The sequence below is a fragment of the Bos grunniens genome, chromosome 15 (assembly GCF_055505025.1).
Source record: "Bos grunniens cultivar Pamir isolate PY7600 chromosome 15, Bosgru_T2T1.0, whole genome shotgun sequence".
NCBI classification, from domain to species: domain Eukaryota; kingdom Metazoa; phylum Chordata; class Mammalia; order Artiodactyla; family Bovidae; genus Bos; species Bos grunniens.
Window position 1 is genome coordinate 32,332,744 of NC_141179.1, and position 24,053 is coordinate 32,356,796.

Here is a 24,053-nt window from a genome sequence, read left to right on the forward strand (position 1 = left end):
CCTCCACACTTTTTTCCTCTTATTCTCCTTGGTGGTTTGCATATTGTGTTCATCAACCAGCACATTCATTGGGTGGCTGCTGTGTGCTTAGCACTGTCTTGGGTGCTGAATGCACTTAGGCAATAAATGGGTCTTTAGAAAAAGAAGCTTTTAAGAAATAAGTATATTTGGTGGAATATTACTTGGCTATTAAAAAGAAATAATGCCATTTGTAGCAACAAGGGTGGATCTGCTGCTGCTGCTGCTGCTCAGTCGCTTCAATCACGTCTGACTCTGTGCGACCCCATAGACGGCAGCCCACCAGGCTCCCCCGTCCCTGGGGTTCTCCAGGCAAGAACACTGGAGTGGGTTGCCATTTCCTTCTCTGACCTAGAGAGTGTCATACTGAGTGAAGTAAGTCAGATAGAGGATAAGTGATATCCTATGGCATCCCTTATGTGTGGAATCGGAAAATAAATTATACAAATGAACTTATTTACAAAACAGAAAGAGCTTCACTGTTTAGAGCACAAACTTATGGTTGCAAGGAGGAAGGATGGGAGAAGGGACGGTTAGGGAATTTGGAATGGTCATGTACACACTGCTATATGTAAAATAGAAAAGCAACAAAGGACTACTGTATAGCCCAGGGGACTCTGCTCAATGCTACGTGGCAGCCTGGGTGGGAGGGGAGTTCGGGGGAGAATGGATACAGGTATATGTATGGCTGGGTCCCTTCACTGTTCACCTGAAGCTATCACAACACTGTTAATTGGCTATTCCCCAATATAAAATAAAAAGTTTAAACTGCAAAAATAATAAGTAAGTGTATTTAGCTGATGGTGAGGGCTCTACTTTAGTCATCTTTCTAGGAATTAAGACAGACTGATGCGACTCCATTCCTGTCCTCTCACCTGTTATAATGGTTATTTAGCAGAAGGTCAGGAGAAGCTTCTGCAGTTACGGGACAGCTTGAGGGGTTTGTTTTGTTTTGTTTTTAAACTCTTGAAGCTGACTTGGCTCATGCTGGAGTTGAATCATGGCTGTTTCTTTAACACTTACTGTTAGAAACCATGACAACGAGGAAGATTATTACACCTGGATAGGGAAAGAGAGTCTTTAAATAAAGAAATGAGTGTCTAAAAGAAAGTGTTTTCCATTAGTGATTCTCAAACTGAGACGTTAATGAGCTTGCAGGTGGCCTATGGGCTCATCTGCTACAGAAATATTGTTTGTAATCTGTTGGTGATGACACTTCACATACATTTGTATTTTACTTAGAGTTTTCCCTGTTTTGGCAAAAAAGTGCCATTAATCTCAGTCAATGCTGGCGAGTTGTGTGTAGATTTTGGTTTGTCTATTTTTACAAAATTAAGTAGAAGCATGTGGACCATGAATCAAAAAAAAAGACTCAAGAAGGCCTGGTTTAAGGGACCTCTCTGGGACCTTACTGGCCCTGAAATCTTCATTCTTGACAACTACTTGTTGAGTATCTACTGTGAGGTGGCCAGGTATTGGCAATATAGAGATAAATGGTTTGAACTCTACAGCTTATATAAATATAAAGATTTTGATGCACATGATGGTGGTACAGAGCAGTAAGTGCAGGAATCTCGGGACGTGCTGGCAGTCAGCTTGCTTGTTGTTCCATCCTCCTCACTTACCTTCACCTGTGCGTGACTTTGGGTACATTTCAGCTGTGATGCCAAGTTACAATACTTAGCTGGCAGAGATTGTAAGGGTTGGAAGAGATAATGCCACCAATGCATGAAACACATAGCAAAGACCCAGTTATTAGCTATCATCATTACTTCCTGGAAGGCTGCCCTGTCTGTTAATTTCTATCTGCCATCTGACCACCACCAGGTCCATTGAAGTGGCAAGTTCAGAGTGTGACCACATGCTGCCGGGCACTGGTGTGAAAATCAAGTTGTGTGTGTTTCTGTTTGTTTTCCTTTTTAGCAGGAGTGGTTGAAGATCCTTGTGTGGGGGTGGACTGTCCCAACCGAACCTGTGAGCTGGAAAATGGAGGGGAGCTGTGTGGCTGCATTGAACCCCCTCCCTATGGAAACAGTGAGTGGCACCTGCCGCCCCCCCTCCTCCAAGACAGGCCCAGTGGGAGACGCCTGGCAGCCTGGTAGGAAAGCTCCCAAGTGGGAGACCACATGTCCCACACTGTGGGTTAGAAACCCAAATAATGAAGTTTTCATGAGCATTTAAGCAGAACAAGAAAGGAACCCGACCTCTTCAAAGTAGGCTAATGTTCATTTCCTTGTAGCTACATCCCTTTCTTCAATAAATGATAAACGTAAATTTGTACATTCATAGAATCAGTCAGCTCCATCTGAGGCCACGTTCAACATCAGAGAGATCCAAATTGATCTTTTAGACTCACAGGGAGATAGGGTGGTTTGGCAAAAACTTGAAACAATCAGGACGAGAGTGCCAGGTGCTTAAAGACGTGTTTAAAGCCAGCTTTATCTTCCCCGAAGCTTTTCAGCAGGTCCCGAAGAATACTGAAATGTTGAAGCAAACTGCAAGCAATTAGGACTCCAGGTCCTGTTCTTAACCACAGCCCCCTTAAAGTAGCAGTGACCTTGTCCCCGGCCCAGAGCACACCCCTTTTGTCAGCTTGAAGGGGAGCTGCTCTGCTTCCCAACTCCTCGCCCTTGGTTGAACCAGGGAACTCAGGAGGCATGTGCTATGTTTAGCATTATCAAATGAATGCCTGGTTGACCAGAAGGCTCCACAGGAGGGGACCACATGAGCTGTTCAAAGGCTTCACCAAAGCAGATAAAAGTGTTTCTCTCTGCTTCTTTAGGGCTCGTTAGCCTGTGTTTGTGTACTCATGGAAAATGTCCACTGGTGCATCCCATGACAGAAAACAAGAGCTCCTAGTGCTGGCCTGGGTACCAGCCCAGGGCTGCCCTCACTTGAATCATGTTTTTTAGCCAGGCCACAGCAAGCCAGACACAGTATGGAGCTTACGAGAGTAGCTCCTACCAGAATGGGGCAGGAATCCTGGGTTTCAGAAGAAAAGAGCAAAGATGCTTTGTATAGCATTTTCATCTTTTAAAAAAAGGCTCTGGCATTGCTCAGGTTATTGCTTTGAATGGCTTCATATACTCATTGAGATTGATCAGAGCTTTGTTAGGTATGCCAGAGCCTCTGTGTGAAGATCATCAGCCTCTTCTGAAGAGGACAGGGTACCATGCCCACTCCCGCAGCAAGGGCAGCTCCCAGTGACTCGCCTTTCATACCTGTGTCCCCACAGACTCCCACGACATCATTGATGCAGAGGTGACCTGCAAGGCGGCTCAGATGGAAGTGTCCATATCTAAGTGCAAGCTCTTCCAGCTCGGCTTCGAGAGGGAGGGCGTGCGGGTCAATGACAGGCAGTGCACCGGCATTGAGGGCGAGGACTTTATCTCCTTTCAGATCAATAACACCAAAGGGAACTGTGGAAACATTGTGCAGGTGAGCAACAGGGGCCAGAAAGAGCACCCGGCCTTGGTGGCGACAGCTCTGGACGTTTGCACACTGATCGTCCTTAAGCCAACTTCAGGGGTCTAACTTAGAAACTGCTCCTTGGAAAACAGCAAAAGACACCCATCATTGAGTGCTAAGTGATTGATTGAGCTGAAAGCAAGATAAGTGACATACTTCCTTCCCTGCTTTGCCCTGTCTGCTGTCATCCTTTGCCCTGAATGTTGACACATGTTTTTATCTCTTTCGTGCTTTTATTGTTCTTCCAGATAAAGACAGCTGGGTTCAGCTATTTCGAGGGGTAAGGGTGATCCAGACATCATTTAACAGTTGGCTGCAGAAATATAGCAAGGTCACAACTTTTTGTCTTGGGCTATCTAATTTCTAGGTTAGCAAAGCATCTCACTTCTCTTCCTCCTGTGCCTTCCTGCCATCTTTCTTTTTTTTTTTAATTTTTTATTGCAAAATATTTGCTTTACAATATTGTGCTGGTTTCTGCCACTCATCGACATGAATCAGCCACAGGTATACATATGTCCCCTCCCTCTTGAAACTCCCTCCCACCTTCCACTCCCTGCCCCTCCAGGTTGTCATAGAACACTGGGTTGAGCTCCCTGTGTCACACAGCAAATTCCCACTGGGTATCTGTTTTACATATGGTAATATATATTTTGTTAACTGTGTACATTAACACTTTTTAATCAGCGAGGGAGAGGAGCAAGATGGTAAAACATGCATGTATCCATTTGGGTACTTGTGGGCATGCCTGGTACAAGATTTGACAGGGGGTGGATTTTGAATTAAGAATTGAAAGATGATATGTATTTTACCTTGGGATGGCAATACTTTATGCTGTCCCCAGCTTGGGTTCCCACAGGTAACTGGGGGCTGGTAGTACTTAGAATTCAGTGGTACATGAAATCACCTTGGTGGGCATTCAAAGTTATCAGACTGAAGGGTGCTGTTGCCATCCATTAATACTTTTTTTTTCTTACTAAATGCTGAGACTGGCTCCATCCTGATTTATACTGGCCTCTGGGTTATGTATGGAATGAAGCCATTTCTCTACTTTCAGGCCCATGGATTTAAAATGCAAGCCACATACTCACACCCAGATTTAATGATTTCTGACCTTCCTTTGCTCTGCAGTCCAATGGCACTCATATCATGTATAAAAACACTATTTGGATCGAAAGTGCCAACAATACTGGCAACATCATCACCAGGGACAGGACGATCAATGTGGAATTTTCATGTGCTTATGAGCTCGATATCAAGATCTCCTTGGACTCTGTTGTGAAGCCTATGCTAAGGTAGAGAATCTCACCGGCTGTGCACTTCGCTCTGTCTTTTCCTTGACAGTTAAGGTTAGCATAATCAAAATTGCTAGCATCTGTCTTTGAAGCACTAGGAAAGAATAATTCATGTTTTCTGAACTCAGATGTCTTACACCAGTGCTGTTCGATAGAACTTTCTACAGGGATGGAAATGTCCCATATCTGTGCTGTCCAATGCAGTAGCTGTATGTGAGCGTTGAGCTCTTGAAATGTGCCAGGGGAGCGGGGCACTGAGGAAGTGAATTTTTAGTTTAATTTTAATGGCCACATGTAGCCTAGTAGACTTTACTTCTCTCTGCCTGGCTTTCCCTCTGCATTTTCAGCTTGGAAAATGGTGATTGGATAGACAGCATTGTTTGGGGTTCCCTACTCATGACTGTGAGAACCGGAATATTTGCTGCCATGTCAGTAAACAAAGGATATCACAGTCGTCAGGGAGTGCAGCCACCGTGAATGGTGAGCTGATGAGACCTGAGGAAACTCAGGAAGGAAAGAACACCTGCCATCTAGCAGCCACCAGACTGTAGCCACTCCCTAAATTGAGCCCTGAAAAAAAGAAGCTTAAGATGTGAAAGCAGGATACTGGCCCCAGATAGCTGAGGTGCATATCCAAGGAATGATTTCAGTGAGCCCAGACTCTTGCATCTTCCCGTGCATAGAAAAGCACTAAATTCCTTAACTTGGGATATCTGGTTTTCTTTAATTAACAATAATTTTTGGATGTTCAGATTACCCTTTGTTGCAAAACTTCTATATAACCTGGCCCCTCCCCTCCCATTCTGGGAGCAGTTCTGTCAGGGTCATTTGAAGTCCTACAAATTCCCACCAAATAAAACATAACTCTCAACTTTCAGGTTGTGAATATTTTTTTAAGTCCACAACTTTTTCCCTTATAGTGTCATTAACCTGACGGTTCCAACTCAAGAAGGCAGCTTCACCACCAAGATGGCGCTCTACAAAAACGCCTCCTACAAACATCCTTACCGCCAGGGTGAAGTTGTACTGACAACTCGAGATGTGCTGTACGTTGGGGTCTTTGTGGTTGGAGCTGACTCCACACATCTCATTCTGACATTGAACAAATGCTACGCCACCCCGTCCCGTGACAGCAACGACAAGCTCCGATACTTCATCATTGAAGGAGGGTGGGTAGCCTCTTGAAGGATGGTCTCAGAGCCTTTAGTGTTAGATCTGTCTACATCTTTTTTAGGGAAGAGAAAGGTAACTAACATTTGCTGACTACCTACAGGACCAGCATTTTGCACCCAAGAACTATCTAATCCTTATAACTACATATGAAGTAAATGTGATAAGCTCCTTTTTTATAGACGAGAAGGCTCAGGCTTAGTGAGAACAAGCAATTCTTGAAGTCACACACAATTTAGTGGTAGATCACCAGTTTTCTGTGGCATTAACTATAAAATGCTCTATTCTCAATGTGATCAAACAGGGCATTCTGTCCTACCTACTTTGAATTTCAATCTGAGTTGAATGTGGATTATCTACAAATGAAAGGAGGTAATGAGAATTACTAAAGTTGGTGAATAATGGATCTATCAAAATTTAAAAGGAATTGGAATAATAGCCTGTAGGTGAGTTTTTCTACTCACCAATATGTGCCCAGCACCTAGTATATTTCCTGAAAAATAGTGGTTATGCAACAAAATTATTGAATGAATGAATAGGTGAATGAAAAAGAAGAAAAGACTGTGAACCAATCAACAATCATGATAATTATCTTTATTTTTTAAAAACACTTAGTGGTTTTGTCAAGCAACAATAATTTCTTAACAGGTTTATTGCATACATAATTTATGTGCAATAAAATGCATTTGCTCTAAGTGTAAAATTCAACAATTTTTGGTAAATTTACAGAGAAGTGCAACCATCATCATAATCTAATTTTGGAACATTTCCATCACCCCAGTACATGAATTCTTAAAAGCAGATGATTGTATTTATCAAAATTCTTTCTTTTATAAGTGGTAGAGACCATTTCAAACAAGTTTATGCAAAAACAAAGTACTTAATGTTTACAAAACCAAATCACATAAGTAGATGTGGCTTTGGGAATAATTGGGTTCAGGGGGCCAGTTGCTGTCAACACTCCCTCCCTCCCTCTGTCCTTTGTCTCTCTGTTTCTCTCATTGTCTCTGTCTTCTCATTGTCCTCATTAGACACCAGCATTTTTTCAGCATTGTAACCCCCAGGAATGAGCATTCCTTCTAATCCCAATTCAGGGAATTGGGAAGGAGTATGATAAGCTTTTCTTGGATGGATTCCCTCTCCTTTGTTTGGAGAAGATGCAACATTAAAGTGCCTGGTGTTGGAGAGGACAGTTTTTTTGACCCTGTTAGGGTTCCTGGCTGGGTCTGAAAATTATTTGGACAAAGATTAACAGGAGAAAAGCATACACATTTATTTAATATAAATTTTACATGACACGGGAGTCTTCATAAGGAAATGGAGACTCTAAGAAATCGTTCAAACTGAGGATCGTTTTCCCCATTTGACAAAGAGTGAACAGTTGTGGATATGATAGGTCCATCATGTGTGGTCACTATAGTGAACTGAGGGAAATCTTCGCCAGACTCTTCAGACTCTTCTCAGCGCCCCCTTGACTTTGGAGATAAGAATGGGCCTTTCCTCTGGTATACCTCCCACAGGAGAGTTTTATGGCCTCTTTCAGGGGAGAAGAGTGACCTTCCTGATTCTGTCATTTTTCTCAAACTCCTTCAGTTGAAAATATTCAAGGTGCCAGATTTGGGAATAGTGTTTCTTGAACCCTATCTCAGGCCTGAGTCAGCATCCTTCCCTGGGGTGCTATGGATAGGGTATAATTAGCCTTCAAGTTGGGGAGGGAAGGAATAGTTCCCCCAAAGAAGACTATGCTTCTAGGCAGACAAACAATCAACATCCACTATTTTGCAGATGAACAGGCTCAGAGCCTGAATACAGCTCACCCGAGGCTACCTAACCAGCAAGGGGCAGAGGAAGAAATCTTTCAGGTACCAAAGTACATCAACTCCCTACCTGGCCAGGTGTGGCTTATGGCCTGGGTTGCTGAGGTGTCGAATGGGATTTTCAACAAAGGCCTCATGAAGGCACTATCTTTCTGGGTTGATTTTTAGCCTCCCTGGAGGCAGAGGGAAGGGCTCGAGGATTACATGGTATCTTGCAGATCCAGATGTCAGGCTAATGTAACAGGTCTCTTTCTCCATGTGTTCCCTTGCTCCCCACCCCATCACGGTCTTTTCTCCCAAAATAAAAGGGCTACAATTTGAGCCACTGTACAAACCCTGGTGGGTGGGCTTGGGCTGCCTTTGAAGGACACTGTGGCATTTAACATTTTTTAAATAGTATTTAATAGAGTTGACCCAGAGAGGGAGAGTAAGTGAGCACGTTCATAAATCTCAGCTTCCCCCAGGGTCTGGATGAAGGTCTTCAAATAAACTGTTGTTGGGTGAGAAGTAATTTCATCATGTGAGAGAATTTTAATTCACGAGTCCTTTTGACCTTTCTTGGAGGAATATGGTTATTGTTTTTTTTTTTTTCCAGTGAGCTTATGGAAAACCTGATGCTCAGTGCGGAATGACTGAGCAGAATGGTTCTGCATTGGAATTTGGGGGTGGGGGGGTGAGCTGCTTCTCTCCAGCTACACGGGGGTGGGGGAGGGGGCAGAGATGCCACTGCCGTTTACCAGTGATGCAAGGGTCTGAGCACACAAAGGTCACTTCTCTCTTCTCTGTGTATGCCCAGACGGAGGAAAGGACACCATCCTTCCGATTGTGGACAAGGATCCTGGTGTTCGGTTTGTTTGCCCCCTAAGGCGACATCCAGACAGACTGTCCCTGCTTCCTGAGGCCCCTTCCTTCTGCTTCCTGTTTTTCTGACACTTAAATCTCAAATCATCTCTCTGGGAGTTGGGGGTCTAGTTAAGAGGGAAGGTTTGGGGACTTTCCTGGTGGTCCAGTGGCTAAGATTCCACATTCTCAGTGCAGGGGGCCTGGGTTCCACCCCTTGTCGGGGAACTAGATCTCACATGCTGGAACCAAAGATCCTGCATGCTGAAAGAAAGGTAGAAGATCCCACGTGATGCAGCTAAGCCCTAACACAGCCAAATAAGTAAATATTTTTTTAAAAAAGGAGGGAGGAGCTGCGTGAAGACCAGAGGGCTGAGAACACTGCAGAATCCTTGAACCTATTTAGATTATTCAAATGAGTTACAGTGACAAGGAAAAGTATGGCTAGCAAGTTTTTGTTTCAAAGCTTTTAGGAAACTATTGCCTTATAGACTGAATTACCAAACTGAGCAGGTGTGGGGATCCTGAACAATAACATCAATTTAAATTTTTCCTTATCACTAAACTATTGAATTCCGTGGGCTAGGGGAAGAAAACATAGGAGAAGAGCCACCCATTTTATCTTGATTAGGTCTTTTTTAAAGAGCTCCTTGGCTGTGATGGGCCAGCCTTGCCCATGGCAGCACAATTCATTCATCCACTCACTGATTATTCCCAGAGTGTTTGGGGGGTCTAAAAATTAAGTATAATTTTAACACCACATTTCAAAGAAAACAGTTCTGAGATTTAATACTATTTGTAATGTTCCAAAAGTAAAAATACAATTTATATATAATTGTATACACACACACACATAGACACACACAGAAATATTCTCTTGGAGTTAAAAGAAGTGCCATAGCTTTTATTTGTCAGGCAAATATTTGTATGAGTTTGACTACACAGCATCTAAATATTCCTTTTTATTTAAAAATTTTATTTATTTTTTACAGTAGGTCCTTGTTGGTTATGTATTTTAAATATAGCAGTGTGTACATGTCAACCCCAAACTCCCAATCTCTCCTTTCCCCCCATCCTACCCACCTGGTAACCATAAGTTCTTTTTTTAAGTCTGTGAGTCAACTTCTGTTTTGTAAATAAATTCATTTGTATCATTTTTTTTTAGATTCCTCATCATTTCTTAAAGATTCCTCATATAAGCAATATCATATGATATTTGTCTTTCTTTGACTGATTTAGTATGATAATCTCCAGGTCCATCCATTTGCTGCAAATAGCATTATTTCATTCTTTTTAATGTCTGAGTAATATTCCCTTGTATATATGTACCACATCTTCTTTTGAAATACTTACTGCGTGCCCATCAGTGTGTTGGAGACACAGTGACGATTGCACCTGGGTTCATGTTCCCCAGGGGCTCAGCAGGGTGTTGTCGGCAAATTTCAGGCAAGGCCACTTGTTCCTCCCTGATCAGGGCATATTTATACTGGAGGGGGAACCACAGACGGGCATTGAAGAAAGAGCAGGGTTAGTTAGATGTGCAGAGAGGCTTCCAGGTGGGGAAACAGTGTGTGAAAATACCCTGGGGCATAAGAGACTGCAGGCCATTTGGGGAACGCCAACAAGTGGAGGCAGATACCGTCGTCCCTTGCCTATTGACTCAGTACCACAAAGAGGGGAGCAGGGGGGTCCCTTCAGCTTGTCTGTCTTCTCCAGCTCCCACGTGTTTTCACTTATAGGGAGACTTCCCAATAGAGCTTGAAAAAGGGGCCCCTCCCCAAATTGCTAATGAACTGAAGAAAGTACAGAAGACCTAGGGACTCATCTTGTGTTTGTTTAACTGATATCCTTAAAACACAGCTTTCTGAAGGAGAGGGATGAGATACTGACGTGCAGGGAAATTGAGTACAGGCCCTCCGGTTGTTTTGTCTTTAGCTGCAATTAAGATGCTAATTTGAGGCGCTATTTGACGCTTTTCCAACAAACTATGAAACTGTAGGGGAGTCCTAACAAATGACAAGCCCACACACGCCAGAGGTCACTTTCAAACACAAAGGCATTTTTACCGTTCGTGATGGTTCGGTGTGGGACATGAATGTGTGAAGCAGAGAGTCCCTTTCTTTCTGAACAGGTGTCAGAACATTAAAGACAACACCATTGGCATTGAGGAGAATGGCGTCTCCCTCACCTGCCGCTTCCACGTCACGGTCTTTAAGTTCATTGGGGATTATGATGAAGTCCACCTGCACTGTGCGGTGTCCCTCTGCGATTCAGAAAAGTACTCCTGCAAAATAGTAAGTGAGAGTGTGGAAATTCAATGCGCGTCTTTGTTTCTCACGGCCTCAGGTTTCCCCACGTGGGGATGGTGAATGCCAAGTTCGGTGGCTCTTTAGAGGTTTTTTTTTAGGGCTCAAGGCACCTGGCGGTGGCTGAATAACAACCATCATCAGATGCCCAGGAGTGATAGTCATCTGTGCCAGAACAATAAGAGAGCAGGGCAGAATGATGACCGTTTACTCTTCTCTATCTCTGAAATGCCAGACTGTTGTTGGTGTAACACTAGACCAGGGTTTCTTAAACCTCAGGGCTACTGACATTTGGACCAAATGATTCTTTGCTGTGGGGCTGCCCTATGCTCTGTTGACTGTTCAGCACATCTCTGACCTCCACCCACTGGATGCCAGCACCTCCTCCCCTCTTACAACACCCGAAATGCCTCCTGGAATTGCCCAGTGTCCCCTGGGGGAAAAAATTGGCCCTGTTTGAGAACTACTGTGCCAGAGTACTACTTCTTGAGTACTACTCAAGAAGCCAGGTCACCTGCCTCTGAAGTGAAGGCTGGGGCCAAGATCTCCTCCACTTAGAAGCAAACTGCCAAGCTCAGTATGTACTTTATCCAGGTCTCCTTTAGGCAGGGGCTATCCCACAGATTATCCACATCCACGCTCTGGGCCTGGGGCTCTGAGGGGCTGGCAGATGAGATGACAGACTCATCATCTGGTCCACGCCAGGCTTACATCTCCACCATGTACAGCTATGTCCCTAAGGTTTTACTGCGCCGGTCCCTGGCCCCTAACCCTTAACATTGCAGCTTTACCCTCACCTCATGTTGACAGATTGGAGAAGGCAATGGCACCCCACTCCAGTACTCTTGCTTGGAAAATCCCATGGACAGAGGAGCCTGGTAGGCTGCAGTCCATGGGATTGCGAAGAGTCGGAGACAACTGAGCGACTTCACTTTCACTTTTTACTTTCATGCATTGGAGAAGGAAATGGCCACCCACTCCAGTGTTCTTGCCTGGAGAATCCCAGGGACGGGGGAGCCTGGTGGGCTGCCGTCTATGGGGCCGCACAGAGTCGGACACGACTGAAGCGACTCAGCAGCAGCAGCAGCAGCAGCATGTTGACAGATGGCCTCCCAGGTGGCTCAGTGGTAAAAGACCTGCCTGCCAATGCAGGAGACCAGGGTTTGATCCATGGGTTGGGAAGATCCCCTGGAGGAGGAAATGGCAAGATATTCACTCCAGTGTTCTTGCTTGAAAAATCCCATGGACAGAGGAGCCTGAAAGTCTACAGGGCTGCAAAAAAGAGTCAGATGTGACTGAGCAGCTGAACAATACATTTTTGGCAGAATTGAGATGGGGCGGTGGCCCGAGCTGCTTACCGATGCTGGTCCATACGTTACCATCTGATCTGATACAGGATCCTCCTTCCTAGGAAGGGAGCCTCTTTGAATCTAATTCTGGTGTGGAGAATATATTAAATTCTGTTCAACATAAAGCCCCAAGTCCCAGGGGGCTCAATGATCAAGAATACATTGCTTCTAATTAATCTGAGCTGCAATAGTGCTCCGGGCTGAACCCCTGCCTCTTTTGGAGGTGAGGATGTGGTGAAGAATAAGTTATCAGCTTAATTGTGTGAAATGTTCACTTTGGTGTTCTGTCTTTCAGACTTGCCCTCAAAATTCCAGGACTGCCACAGATTATACCAAGGAACCTAAAGAACAGATCATTTCAGTGGGACCTATTAGAAGAAAAAGTATGTATGTTCCGTAAAACACTCTAAATGATTAAAACAATGGGATTTGAAGATTCAGGCTAACTCTGGGGTGTGTTGTGCCTGCGATGTGAACCTGGTGAACCAGGAGCTTGAGGACGCCTGCTTGGGGACCCCAGTTTGCAAAGGATGCCTGCTTGGGGACCCCAGTTTGCGAAGCCTGCCATAATCACAGGTGTCCATAATGACATCCTTTCACAGACTACTAAAAACTCATGAGAGTACTAGGCCTTTTCCCTTGCCATGCCTCTCTTTAAAGCCTTGCCCGTAGATAGGAAATGAAGAGCTAGACTGTCTGCAGGTAACTTGTCCAGGGCTGTCTTTCAGGGCTGGACTGGTGTGAGGACAATGGAGGATGTGAGCAGATCTGCACGAGCCGGGTGGACGGGCCTCTGTGCAGCTGCGTGACGGGCACCCTGCAGGAGGATGGCAAGAGCTGCCGAGGTGAGCTCACAGCCTCTGGGCGGGCAGCCAAGGGCACAGGAAGTTCTTGACTCCCAGAAGGAGACATTCCAATGCAAGGCCCAGTGGGTCAGCAGCTGACCTAGAGACTTCCAGAAAGTAAGAAGGAAAGACGAAGCAAACACCCAAAGAACTTATTGTTCTTGTTGCATCACTAAGTCATGTCTGACTCTCTTGCACCCCCATGGACTGTAGCCTTCCAGGCGCCTCTGTCCGTGGGATTTCCCAGGCAAGAATACTGAATGGGTTGCCATTTCCTTCTCCAGGGGATTTTTTTGACCCAGGGATTGAACCCACGTCTCCTGCATTGGCAAGTGAATTCTTTACCACCGAGCCACTACGGAAGCCCACTCAAGGAATACTAGCATCTTTTTGGTTTTTTAAACCTTTGAGTCCCTGGTCTTTTATCTAAAAGATGGAATTTTTTTTTTTTTTTAAAGAAAGTTATCTAGCCATTTAATAGAGCTTCCTAGGTTGTGCTAGTGGTAAAGATTCCGCCTGCCAATGCAGGAGACACAGGAATCGAGGGTTCGATCCCTGGGTCAAGAAGATCCCCTGGAGAAGGAAATGGAAACCCACTTCAGTATTCTTGCCTGGAAAATTCCATGCACAGAGGAGCCTGGAGGGCTATAGTCCATGGGGTCGCAAGGAGTCAGGCCACAACTGAGCAACTGAGCACACACACACATCCAGGCATTTAAGAACCAAGTGGTGACCTTTAATCTGGCCCCCAAGTCTAGGACTGGTGTGTGTGATCCATCAAACACACTTTCCTGCAGCAGCCTTAGCTACCAGGTTTCCCTGGCACCCTTTAAGTTAGCAGGATTCATCTAGAGGTTGAGTTAATTTCACTTCCTCACTGCCACAGTCAAGTCCACTTGGAGAAGGTGGGTTCTTGGCATTGAAAAAAGCAGGCGCGTTTGTTTGAATCCACCAGGATGGCTGATCCATGTCAAGCAGTACATTTTTTCATAGGACTTACCATGTCGCTCTTTCTGTTCACAGCCTCTAATTCTTCCATCGAACTTCAAGTTTGGATGCTGCTTCTCGTCATGACTCAGATTTCACTATGGCATTTTGTCTATAAGTCAGGCATGACCTCATAATTCACTCAAGGTTATATATAAAGTACTGTAATTTACTTACTTTGACCCCCTGTAGGCGATAAGGTGTGTGCCCGTAAGTCAGAACCTATTTAAAATTGTCCACAGTCTCAAAGTGATGCCATCTCCCCCGTATGGTCAGAGTTCCAGAAAAGAGGGAAAAGCCACGCTGCCACCACCCCCTTTCAGAGTATGCAAACCTGCTTCTAAAAGTTGCTTGTGGAAAACATGTATCTTGCCTAACATTTCCAAACAATTGTCACTAGGAACATTGGGCTCACAGGAAAAACCAGTAAAGGAAAAAATTCTGGTGAGACAAGTCTACCTGGAAATCTAACCAGAGAAGTCTACCCCACCAGTAGATCCAGTGCCGTGTCTGGATCATAGTTTTTACAGAGGGAGGGCCTGGTGGAGTGAGAGTGAATATGGAGAAGCAGTGATTAGAAGGCTTGACTCCCTCTGAGGGGTCTCTCCGATGTTTGGAAGTGTGCGACCTCCGATTCACCTGCATTCTCCTCCCCCTGCCCTCATGTCCGCCGGTCCTGCCAGGGCCAAGTGTCCACCTTGCATACTGTTTGCTGACCTGGGGAACCCCACCCCCCATCCTTCCTTTCAGACCCAAACTCTTCTCTTTTACAAATCAACCGAATAATTTTTAATATGTTTTATGCTTAAATAAACTCTGTGTTCAATTATTCTCATTATTCTGTGGCCAGAATCATTCGTATAGAGCTTTGCACACCAAATAGCATCCTCTGTTATAAACAAAGAGGCAGCTAGAGCAGCAGCAACTGGAGCAGGTAGGCCCTGCTGGCTGGAGCTCATATGCATTTTGCTATGTGGCTGTTTGTACTGGCAGAGCATTAGCGGGGCATTTAGGAAGGTGCTGAGAAGAAGAGAAGCAGGCAGTGGCCTCTTTTGTACATGATACAAAAACCCACATTTACTCTAATTAACTACAAAACGGAGGGCCTGGTAAATACATCCCTGGGGTGCCTCTCTTTTTAAGGTTAAAAACAAAGTAAACACCACTTCCAGTTCATTTTGACGTTGTTCTGGATTGAAGCTGAGGGTATTTCTGCCGTTTCCTGGGAACTCTGGGAAACACCGAGCGGAGACCATAGTGTCCTTGACTCTGAGTGTGAGGATGATTCCTGTTGTCTGGCCTATAAAAGGCTGTCACTGTCTCTGGACCGAAGAAGTGGTGTGTAGGCTGAGTCTGGGCCGAGCGGTTTTGTTCTCTCAGCCCCTGGGAGGGTCTGCAGGCTCTAGCTTGGCAGCCATAGATGCTGTGCAGCCAGGAAGACAGCTGGTATTGATGGAGAAAAATATGCGTCTGCTTCAACTTGGACATTTTAGGATCTTTTGGGAAAATGCTGAACATTGAGATGGATTAAGGAATAAACTGCCCATTCGAGGTGAGATGCAGAGTACTTCTTCCTCACCCTGATGGAAATTGATGTTATGCACATGTTCTTTGTTCACATGAAAATCCCCAGCTCCACACTTCCCCACTTTAAGATCAGCAGCTTCAGAGCTAATGTTCAGTTCTCATTTCCGGAGTCTAAGGTATAGGTTTTCACAGTCAGATTCTGAGTTGAACACAGTAACATTTATTTATTTATTTCTACCTGATTGGGCTTCCCTAGTGGCTCAGACAGTAAAGAATCCACCTGTACTGCAGGAGACGGGGTTCGATCCCTGGGTCAGGAAGATCCCCTGGAGAAGGGAACAGCAAGAATACTCCAGTATTCTTGCCTGGGGAATCCCATGGACAGAGAAGCCTGGAGGGCTACAGTCCATGGGGTCGCCAAGAGTCAAACACACAGAGAAACTAACCCATGATTTCCTTAGATAAATTTTAAACTGAAGACATATAAGGAGGAAATGTTTTCCCATGTCATAACTTCTCTTTATTGATCTTCATATCAAAGTCATTATAAATTTCTAAATTAAAGACTATAATTGTTTTTTTTTTTATATTTTTTAATTAAATCCTTTCTGGCCACACGTTGATTCTTGGCCTCTGGTTTTCTCAGAGGGTTGACACCCTCACCTGTCATCAGGATAAGGTAGGTGTAGAGGCCCAATAGAAAACCCCAGAATCGAAGTGGCTTACACAACAGAGGTTTCTCTTTTGCTCACGTCAGGGGGCTCTGATCCTTACTTGCATCCTGGGGGGCGGTGGTGGATGGAGACTTCATTAGCTTGTTTTTCTCTCATTTTTACTGAGCAATGTATTCTTTCTTCATAGGACTGCAGTACCACCTTTAGCACAAATCAGCTTCAGTCTCTGTGGTTCTGTGAACTCCTGATTCTCTTCCATGGGTTCTTCTTCTGTTCCTGTGTCAGAATCACGTTTTTATGGAGATATAATTGACATCCAACATTATGTTAGTTTCAGGTATACAATGTAATGATTCAATATAGGTATATACCAGGAAATGATCATCACTAAGTCTAGTTAACATCCATCGCCATTCATAGTTACAATTTTTATCTTGTGATGAGAACTTTTAAGATCTACTCTTCTAACTTCCAAATACAGAATACAGTTCTGTAACATATATTCACGTAGTTGCCATGATGTACATTACCTCCCCAGGACACAATTATTTTGTAACTGGAAGTTTTATGTTTTGACCCTCTTCACCCATTTCACTCTGTCTCTAGGAACCACCCGTCTGTTCTATGGTTTTTTGTTTTGTTTTTCAGATTCCCCAATAAATGAGACCATACTATTGGTTGTCCAAAAAGTTCTTTCCAGTTTTCCATAAAATGTTATGGAAAATGTACTTTTCGGCTAACCCAATGTATTTGTCCTTCACTGTCTGACTTATTTCATTTAGCATAATCCCTCAAGGTCTATCCATGTGATTGCAAGTGGCAGGATTTCTTCCTTTCCTATAGCTGAATAATACTCCGTTGTATGCATGTATGTATTCAGTCATCATTCGGGTCCAACCACATCTTCTTTATCCATCCTGCCACTGATGGATATTTAGTTGTTTCTATATCGTGGCTATTGTAAATAATGCTGCAATGAGTACAGGGGTGCAGATATCTTTTCAAGTTAGTCTTTTCATCTCCTTTGGATAAATGCCCAGAAGTGGAATTGCTGGATCGTGTGGTGGTTCTATTTTCAGTTTACGGAGGAATCACCATACTATGTTCCAGAGTGGCTACACCAATTTACATTCCTAACAGCCAGGGGTTCCCTTTTCCCCACGTCCTTGCCAACACTTGTTATTTCTCGATATTTTATTACCTTTTGTTGCTGCCAGCTCCATAGGAGACTTTGGGGCTCACCTCCGCAAGGGGAGAGAGTGTAGGGAACCACACCTCATAAGAGACACAACATATCTATTCCCATTTCACTGACCAAAGCAAGTTACATGGCCAGAACTAACGTTCAGAGAGAGGGCGTTGTGAACTTCCTGTAGCCTGGGAGGGAGAGGAACCGGAAATCTGTGGTGATGGCTGCCAAGTAGCCTTTGAACCAGTCATGCCTATCTGTATTAAAGAGAAACATTTATCTATGGAACTGAAAATGAACAGGTCCCTTAGCTGACTGTCTGTAAGAAGAACCGGGAGATGGTCCTGACCCTTCTACAATGCTAATTTAATTGTCTGCTTGAAACAAATCATTCCAGATCACAATACCTTAACTTTCCTCTCTATAAAATGAGAACTTTAAGCTTCTTTTAAAATATTCTTAGGTTAGAAAATGACAGGATACAAACGTAAACCGTATGAGAGCATATATTTAGAGAACTCCAGAACATTGTCTTCTCCTGCCGCTCAAAACGATTTGCCTTAAGAAAGGGGGGTGAGAGAAAGCACATGCTTAGCAAAGGTGAAAAGCGGAGCTAATCAGGAATCTTATTAACTTTGTATTTCTCCGATATCAAAAGAAGCAACATCCTGGGGTCTGGCATTTCTGCCAACTGGGAATTCCATAATTAGTTTCTTAACCAGTAGTTAAGTATGGGCTCTATTCAAAATCCTAGTGCCAAACCTTGAGAGCACGAATTGTTTCACATTGTCTAATATTCTAGCTATCTTTAGAACCATTTGACATTTAGTGAGAGCTTGAAGTCTAATAAAATTTCTTTCAACCAAGAATATTAAGTAATTATTAAAAAAAAAAATGACAATCATACCGGGTTAGAGTAATAAAGCATTACTTCTTTACTAATTCTGAATTAATTTAGCATCTACACCATTCTGAACCTTCCGGCCTCTCTCCTTGAACTCAGGGATGTCTACATCTTGTGTTGCACTGCAATTTGGTCCTGGCTAGGAGAACACGATGGCATTTTTCAGTGCCCTGAATCACGGGCATCTGCGGCACAACTCAGTGAAAAAGAAAATCAAACAGCACCCTCTAGTGTCCGCTTTTATTTTCGCATGAAACACGAACGTGCCTTGAACGACACCAGTCAAAATATGATTTCTCTCTCTCCGTGAAACCTCAGACGTGGAGCGTTACCAGAATGTAGCTTTAGAGAACACACCAAATGCCAAGGACATTTCTGAGAACAGTACGATATTTATTCTTATGCACCCAGGAAGCATCATTCCAGAGAAAAAAAATAGCAGCTCTGGGCATCCCATGCAAATTTTGTCCTTAATATCCATTTCTCTTAACGTGTTGACAAAAATAGCTGTCGAGAAAAATTAAGTATCTCTTTAAAATGTTGAGAAATAAACAGTCTGATCTGGAAAAAGCCATGAAATATTTAGTGGTCTTTCTTTCCCCACAGCAGACTGTGAAATACTTCCTTATGCGTCTAAAGCACAACAGCCATAGCTCTGGTCTGACTAATGGAAATCTCTGTTGGTGATGGTTTAATTACGTTTGCTGAAACATGACTCTCGTATAAGACAACGTCTTCATGGCAGAGGGACAGATCTCTGTGTCTATTGATAGAAATAAAACACAAAACACTCATCGTTTCATGTGTAACTCAGCGATCAAATTCTGTTTGTTAAGAAAAATGTTCACTGTACATTTTGCTGTGTGTTTCTGTTTGCATGTGGCCTCTGGGTCAGCTACTGTTTTATTCATTAGCATAAAATATTGATGATGAGACAGTTTTAAAACTCAGACATTCTCTCATTAAGTGAAATAACAGTACCTTGTGCTCATGGGGCATCCTTCGTCACGAATGCTTTCCCACCTGTATTTACTATTACTCAATCCTAAATCATGCAGCATTTTGACAGAGATCAAAGGGAAAGCACTAGATTGAAGTTATAATTGCATTAAGTACCAGCTAAAGGAAAATGCAAGCCCACTCGTATATGTGTGCTTGTAGGTTTATCTAGTCATTTCCAACTTCTGATGAGACATATGAGAATGATAGCAGCTTTTTCAGCCTTTTAAGAAGAAACTAACTGTGACACACAGTTCTTGATTTCTCCCCCTGACCCTTGAATTTCTTTGTGGAATAGTTCAGGGTACAAAAATCCACTGATATCACCCTATTTTCAATTGGGCAAAAATATATGATTTTTGAATTTCTTTGTGGAATAGTTCAGGGTACAAAAATCCACTGATATCACCCTATTTTTAATTGGGCAAAAATATATGATTTTACTGAAAAAGATAATGTAATTACCTTAGAGCTTGACAAACATTTACATTGAATTTATGTAGAACTCACAGAATTTTTCCTATTTTAGCACTATTTGCAGACATATGCTATTAAGTTAATTATATGCTAATCAAAGACAAGAATGCATGGCTCCTAGTGTTTTCCTCTTACCGGACATGAGAATTCTCAGTACAGCCTGCAGTCCTGGTCCTTGAATGTAGTCTACTTTCTACGTGGATCATTCAGATCAAGGAGTTACAAGTGCATATTCAATGATGTTCTTCCTGAGTCCCAGAGTTCATGACTGCAGAATGCTGCATCCTTGCAAAGGAGGGAGTCTGCTCTCTTGAAGAGTCCTGCTCAGAAAGGAATTTGGCAAAGTAATTCCATGAGGGAAAATGATGGGACATATAATGCAGAAGTGTCTAGGTGTCGTAGCAGAATAGGCAAGGCATAAAATGAGAAGCATTGTAGATGGCACAGAACACATTTTTTTTTCTTGTAACAAAGCCCCAGATCCTAAGTACTTACCGTTAATCTCCAAAGTAGAAGTGGAAATATTCTAAATTTTAATTCCAGATTAGCAGGATCTAGAGATGCGGCCCCTGTAGATTTTATTCACATCTCCCATACGCTAACATTTACTAATTGTACTTTTGCCCTTTTGATCCTTTTCATAAATAATTCCTTTCATTAGTTAACTTTAAGTGGAAATCAAGAACTAAGTCAACAGAGGGAGAGAAATCCTAACTCCCTTATCTTAAAAACCCACCACCGCCTTGGGCCACAGTGAACAATTTAGCAAGTGATTGCAATCAGTTTAAATGCACACTATTTAGACAAATTGCCCTGAAAACACAGGCTGCCTAAATCCTAGAGAAACACGTCTTCACATATAACTCTAAATACTTTTAATTTTAGGAAAAGCAGTTTACGACAGTCACAACAAATGAGGACTTGTGAAATTCCAGGTGTTACGCTCCAGAAACAGATTCATAAACGTCATTTTTCCTGGTAAATCTCCATCTGTGACTCCTAGAAGCCAAGAGACCTCACAGCTACATCAGTATGAACTCCTCATATCTTCTCTGCCTTGGAGTTTTCCATACTGTGTTGGTAGCTTGAAACTATGGGCTTCCCTGGTGGCTCAGATGATAAAGAATCTGTCTGCAGTACAGGAGTCCCGAATTAAAGTTCAATCCCTGGGTCGGGAAGATCCCCTGGAGAAGGGAATGGCAACCCACTGCAGTATTCTTGCCTGGAGAATTCCATGGACAGAAGAGCCTGACAGGCTACAACTCATGGGATCTTGAAACTATAGAACTTAAAACTTGGATGGTGACTAGAAATTTTCCATAATTAAGTGTTTCAAAATGTATGGGTGTATTTCTAAGTCTTCTACCAAAAAGTGTCATTTTGAGGTGCTCAGATATTACAAAAACGACAAAATGCCTCATCTTTTAGTCTAAGCTTAGAAGTAGGTCCCTTAAATGCCACCTCCAAAGCATGCTCCTATGGCAGTTTTGTTTTTACAAACAACTTGAAAATGCAAGCATTTTCACCAATTCCTACACTAATTATTCCAATCCTATTCTGGGTTTTTCCTTCTCACTGCACACATTCGGGCTAAATCGCTTCAGTCATGTCCAACTTTTTGTGACCCTATGGACTGTAGCCCGCCAGGCTTCTCTGTCCATGGGATTCTCCACGCGAGAATACTGGAATGGATTGTTAAGGCCTCCTGCAGGGGATCTTTCTGACCCAGGGATCAAACCTGAATCTCTTGTGTCTCCTGCATTGGCAGTCGGGTTCTTTGCCACTAGCGCCCCCTGGGAAGTGCTATGTGACTGCACATAGGCTGGGAAAATGAGAGTGGCATAATCCTTCAGTTTTCAAAGGTAGGACAAGGAGATTTCACTTCAAAATGTAAGAAGGTGCAGCTGAGGATGGTAGAGAGAACACAGATGGATCAGGCTTGGCCCTTCTCATGGGACCTCAAGAAAACCAAGTTGACTGGACCACCATCAAAGGTAACTCATGTCCCCTTCCAAAAATGTCACAAAAAGGAAAGTTCACTTTTAGTAAAACTCCTAAGCAGATTTCATTAAAAGGTAGGAGAAAATTATCTTAATTTTCTTTCTGAGATTTTTTTTTTTTTTAGTTTTTTTTTTTCTAATTTTATTTTATTTTTAAACTTTACATAATTGTATTAGTTTTGCCAAATATCAAAATGAATCCACCACAGGTATACATGTGTTCCCCATCCTGAACCCTCCTCCCTCCTCCCTCCCCATACCATCCCTCTGGGTCGTCCCAGTGCACTAGCCCCAAGCATCCAGTATCGTGCATCGAACCTGGACTGCCAACTCGTTTCTTACATGATATTTTACATGTTTCAATGCCATTCTCCCAAATCTTCCCACCCTCTCCCTCTCCCACAGAGTCCATAAGACTGTTCTATACATCAGTGTCTCTTTTGCTGTCTCGTACACCGGGTTATTGTTACCATCTTTCTAAATTCCATATATATGCGTTAGTATACTGTATTTATGTTTTTCCTTCTGGCTTACTTCACTCTGTATAATAGGCTCCAGTTTCATCCACCTCATTAGAACTGATTCAAATGTATTCTTTTTAATGGCTGAGTAATACTCCATTGTGTATATGTACCACAGCTTTCTTATCCATTCATTTGCTGATGGACATCTAGGTTACTAAGAAGGATAACTGTGACTCGCTCACATTTAATTCTGTGAGTAAAAATCTAATGGAACCCAGATCCAAGAAATGAAATGGAGAGACAAGATTACCCTGAGGAAGAAAGTGTGAATTGAATAAAATATTCCTTGTAGAAACTAAGCAATGTAAGGAAAAGAAAAAAGTGTCTAGATACAATTACCTTTGGAACAAATGCATATTTTAAAACAACACTAAACTGATTGAACAGCAAGTAAATAAATTTAAAGCCCAATCCATAAGATACACAAGAAATACCAATAACTTCCCCCTTGGACATTGTAAAACTACTAATATTTCCTTGGCCGATCTCTTTTGTCCAAGTCTCAGCCATTAAGATAGCTAAAGTTCCATTTATTTCTACAGTTATGTGTGTGTGTGTGTGTGTGTGTGTGTGTGTATGTAAATGTAAGACTCCAGTGAGTTATAAGGAAAGACTCTCATGGTGAATCTTAAAATTTGTAGTATTTAGCACTGAGCTTTCGCTTTTTTTTTTTTCTCCCCACACTGAGCAGCATATGGGATCTTTGTTCTCTGATCAGGGATCACACCTGTGCCCTTTGCAGTGGAAGCACGGATCCTTAACTGCTGGATCTCCAGGGAAGTCCCATGAGTTTTTAAAAAAGTATTTAGCAAAAGTTCTATTTAATTTCTCCTGAGTTAGATAAGGAATCTGTCATTCAAAATTCATTCAACTGCATTTGCTATGTTTTCAGATTCTCAAAACATTCCGTGGCTCCCTCTGCCAGCTTGTCGAGTTTTGTCATAATGACATCCAAAACCTGAGAGACTGAAAAGAAATTCTGAGCTTTTTTTTCTTCTGAAAGAAATATAGTCCTCTCAAACTGATCTCAAAGAAAAATGAGACCCAAGACTTTCATTAAAACATGAAATAGAGCAGTTGGCAAATACTGGAAAGCAAAGCCCTCTGATGCCTATAAAAAGGAAAAAAGGGAAGAAAAGAAAAATTCCTGTTCCTAAATATCAGTGTGTGTCTGTTTGTTGTTCTAGGCAGAATCAATGAACCAACTCAAATATCTCTTTAAAAATAATTTGGGGGCTTTCCTGGGGGCTCAGTGGTAAAGAATCCCCCTGCCAATGCAGGAGTCATGGGTTTGATCCCTGACCTGGGAAGATCCCACATGCCACAGAGCAACTAAGGCCGTGGGCCACAACTACTGAGCCCCAGTCCCACAACTACTGAAATGCGTGAGTCCTGCGCTCCATGACAAGAGAAGCCACTGCAATGAGAAGCCCGAGCACCGCAACTAGAGACTAGCCCCTGCTCGCTGCAACTAGAGAAAAGCCCACATAGCAACAAAGACCCAGCACAGCCAAAAATAAATGAATACATAAATAAAATTATTGTAAAGTAGTTTGGAAAAAAACATACATGTTGCTCTCTTCCGGCATATTCCTCAAAGCTTTGTGGGAAATGTAAGCCCGTGAACCAAACACAACCTCCAAGAATGGCACTGACTTCAAAACTGG

At 43.0% G+C, this 24,053-nt stretch overlaps 1 protein-coding gene and 1 long non-coding RNA gene across 3 annotated transcripts in view; one reads left to right on the top strand and one right to left on the bottom strand.

The window, feature by feature from the left end:
- The window catches only part of TECTA (tectorin alpha), an 83,588-nt gene extending 68,665 nt beyond the window's left edge, over positions 1 to 14,923 (top strand). The window contains exons 16-23 of the mRNA XM_086338349.1: positions 1,942 to 2,052; positions 3,254 to 3,456; positions 4,615 to 4,778; positions 5,699 to 5,947; positions 10,737 to 10,899; positions 12,556 to 12,643; positions 12,989 to 13,105; positions 14,129 to 14,923. Coding sequence (XP_086194475.1) covers positions 1,942 to 2,052; positions 3,254 to 3,456; positions 4,615 to 4,778; positions 5,699 to 5,947; positions 10,737 to 10,899; positions 12,556 to 12,643; positions 12,989 to 13,105; positions 14,129 to 14,229 — 1,196 coding nt within the window. The 3' untranslated portion in view covers positions 14,230 to 14,923. The remainder of the gene's footprint in view (positions 1 to 1,941; positions 2,053 to 3,253; positions 3,457 to 4,614; positions 4,779 to 5,698; positions 5,948 to 10,736; positions 10,900 to 12,555; positions 12,644 to 12,988; positions 13,106 to 14,128) is intronic.
- Positions 14,924 to 16,117: 1,194 nt separating this feature from the next.
- LOC147357613 (uncharacterized) overlaps positions 16,118 to 24,053 on the bottom strand; it is a 67,014-nt gene continuing 59,078 nt past the window's right edge. The window contains exons 2-3 of one of the 2 annotated variants that reach the window (XR_015141461.1): positions 19,998 to 20,182; positions 16,118 to 16,569 (exon numbers count right to left, since the gene is read on the bottom strand). This is a non-coding gene — a long non-coding RNA (uncharacterized LOC147357613). Of the gene's footprint in view, positions 16,570 to 18,611; positions 19,150 to 19,997; positions 20,183 to 24,053 lie in introns of those variants that run through there. The other variant, XR_015141462.1, reaches the window with a different exon arrangement.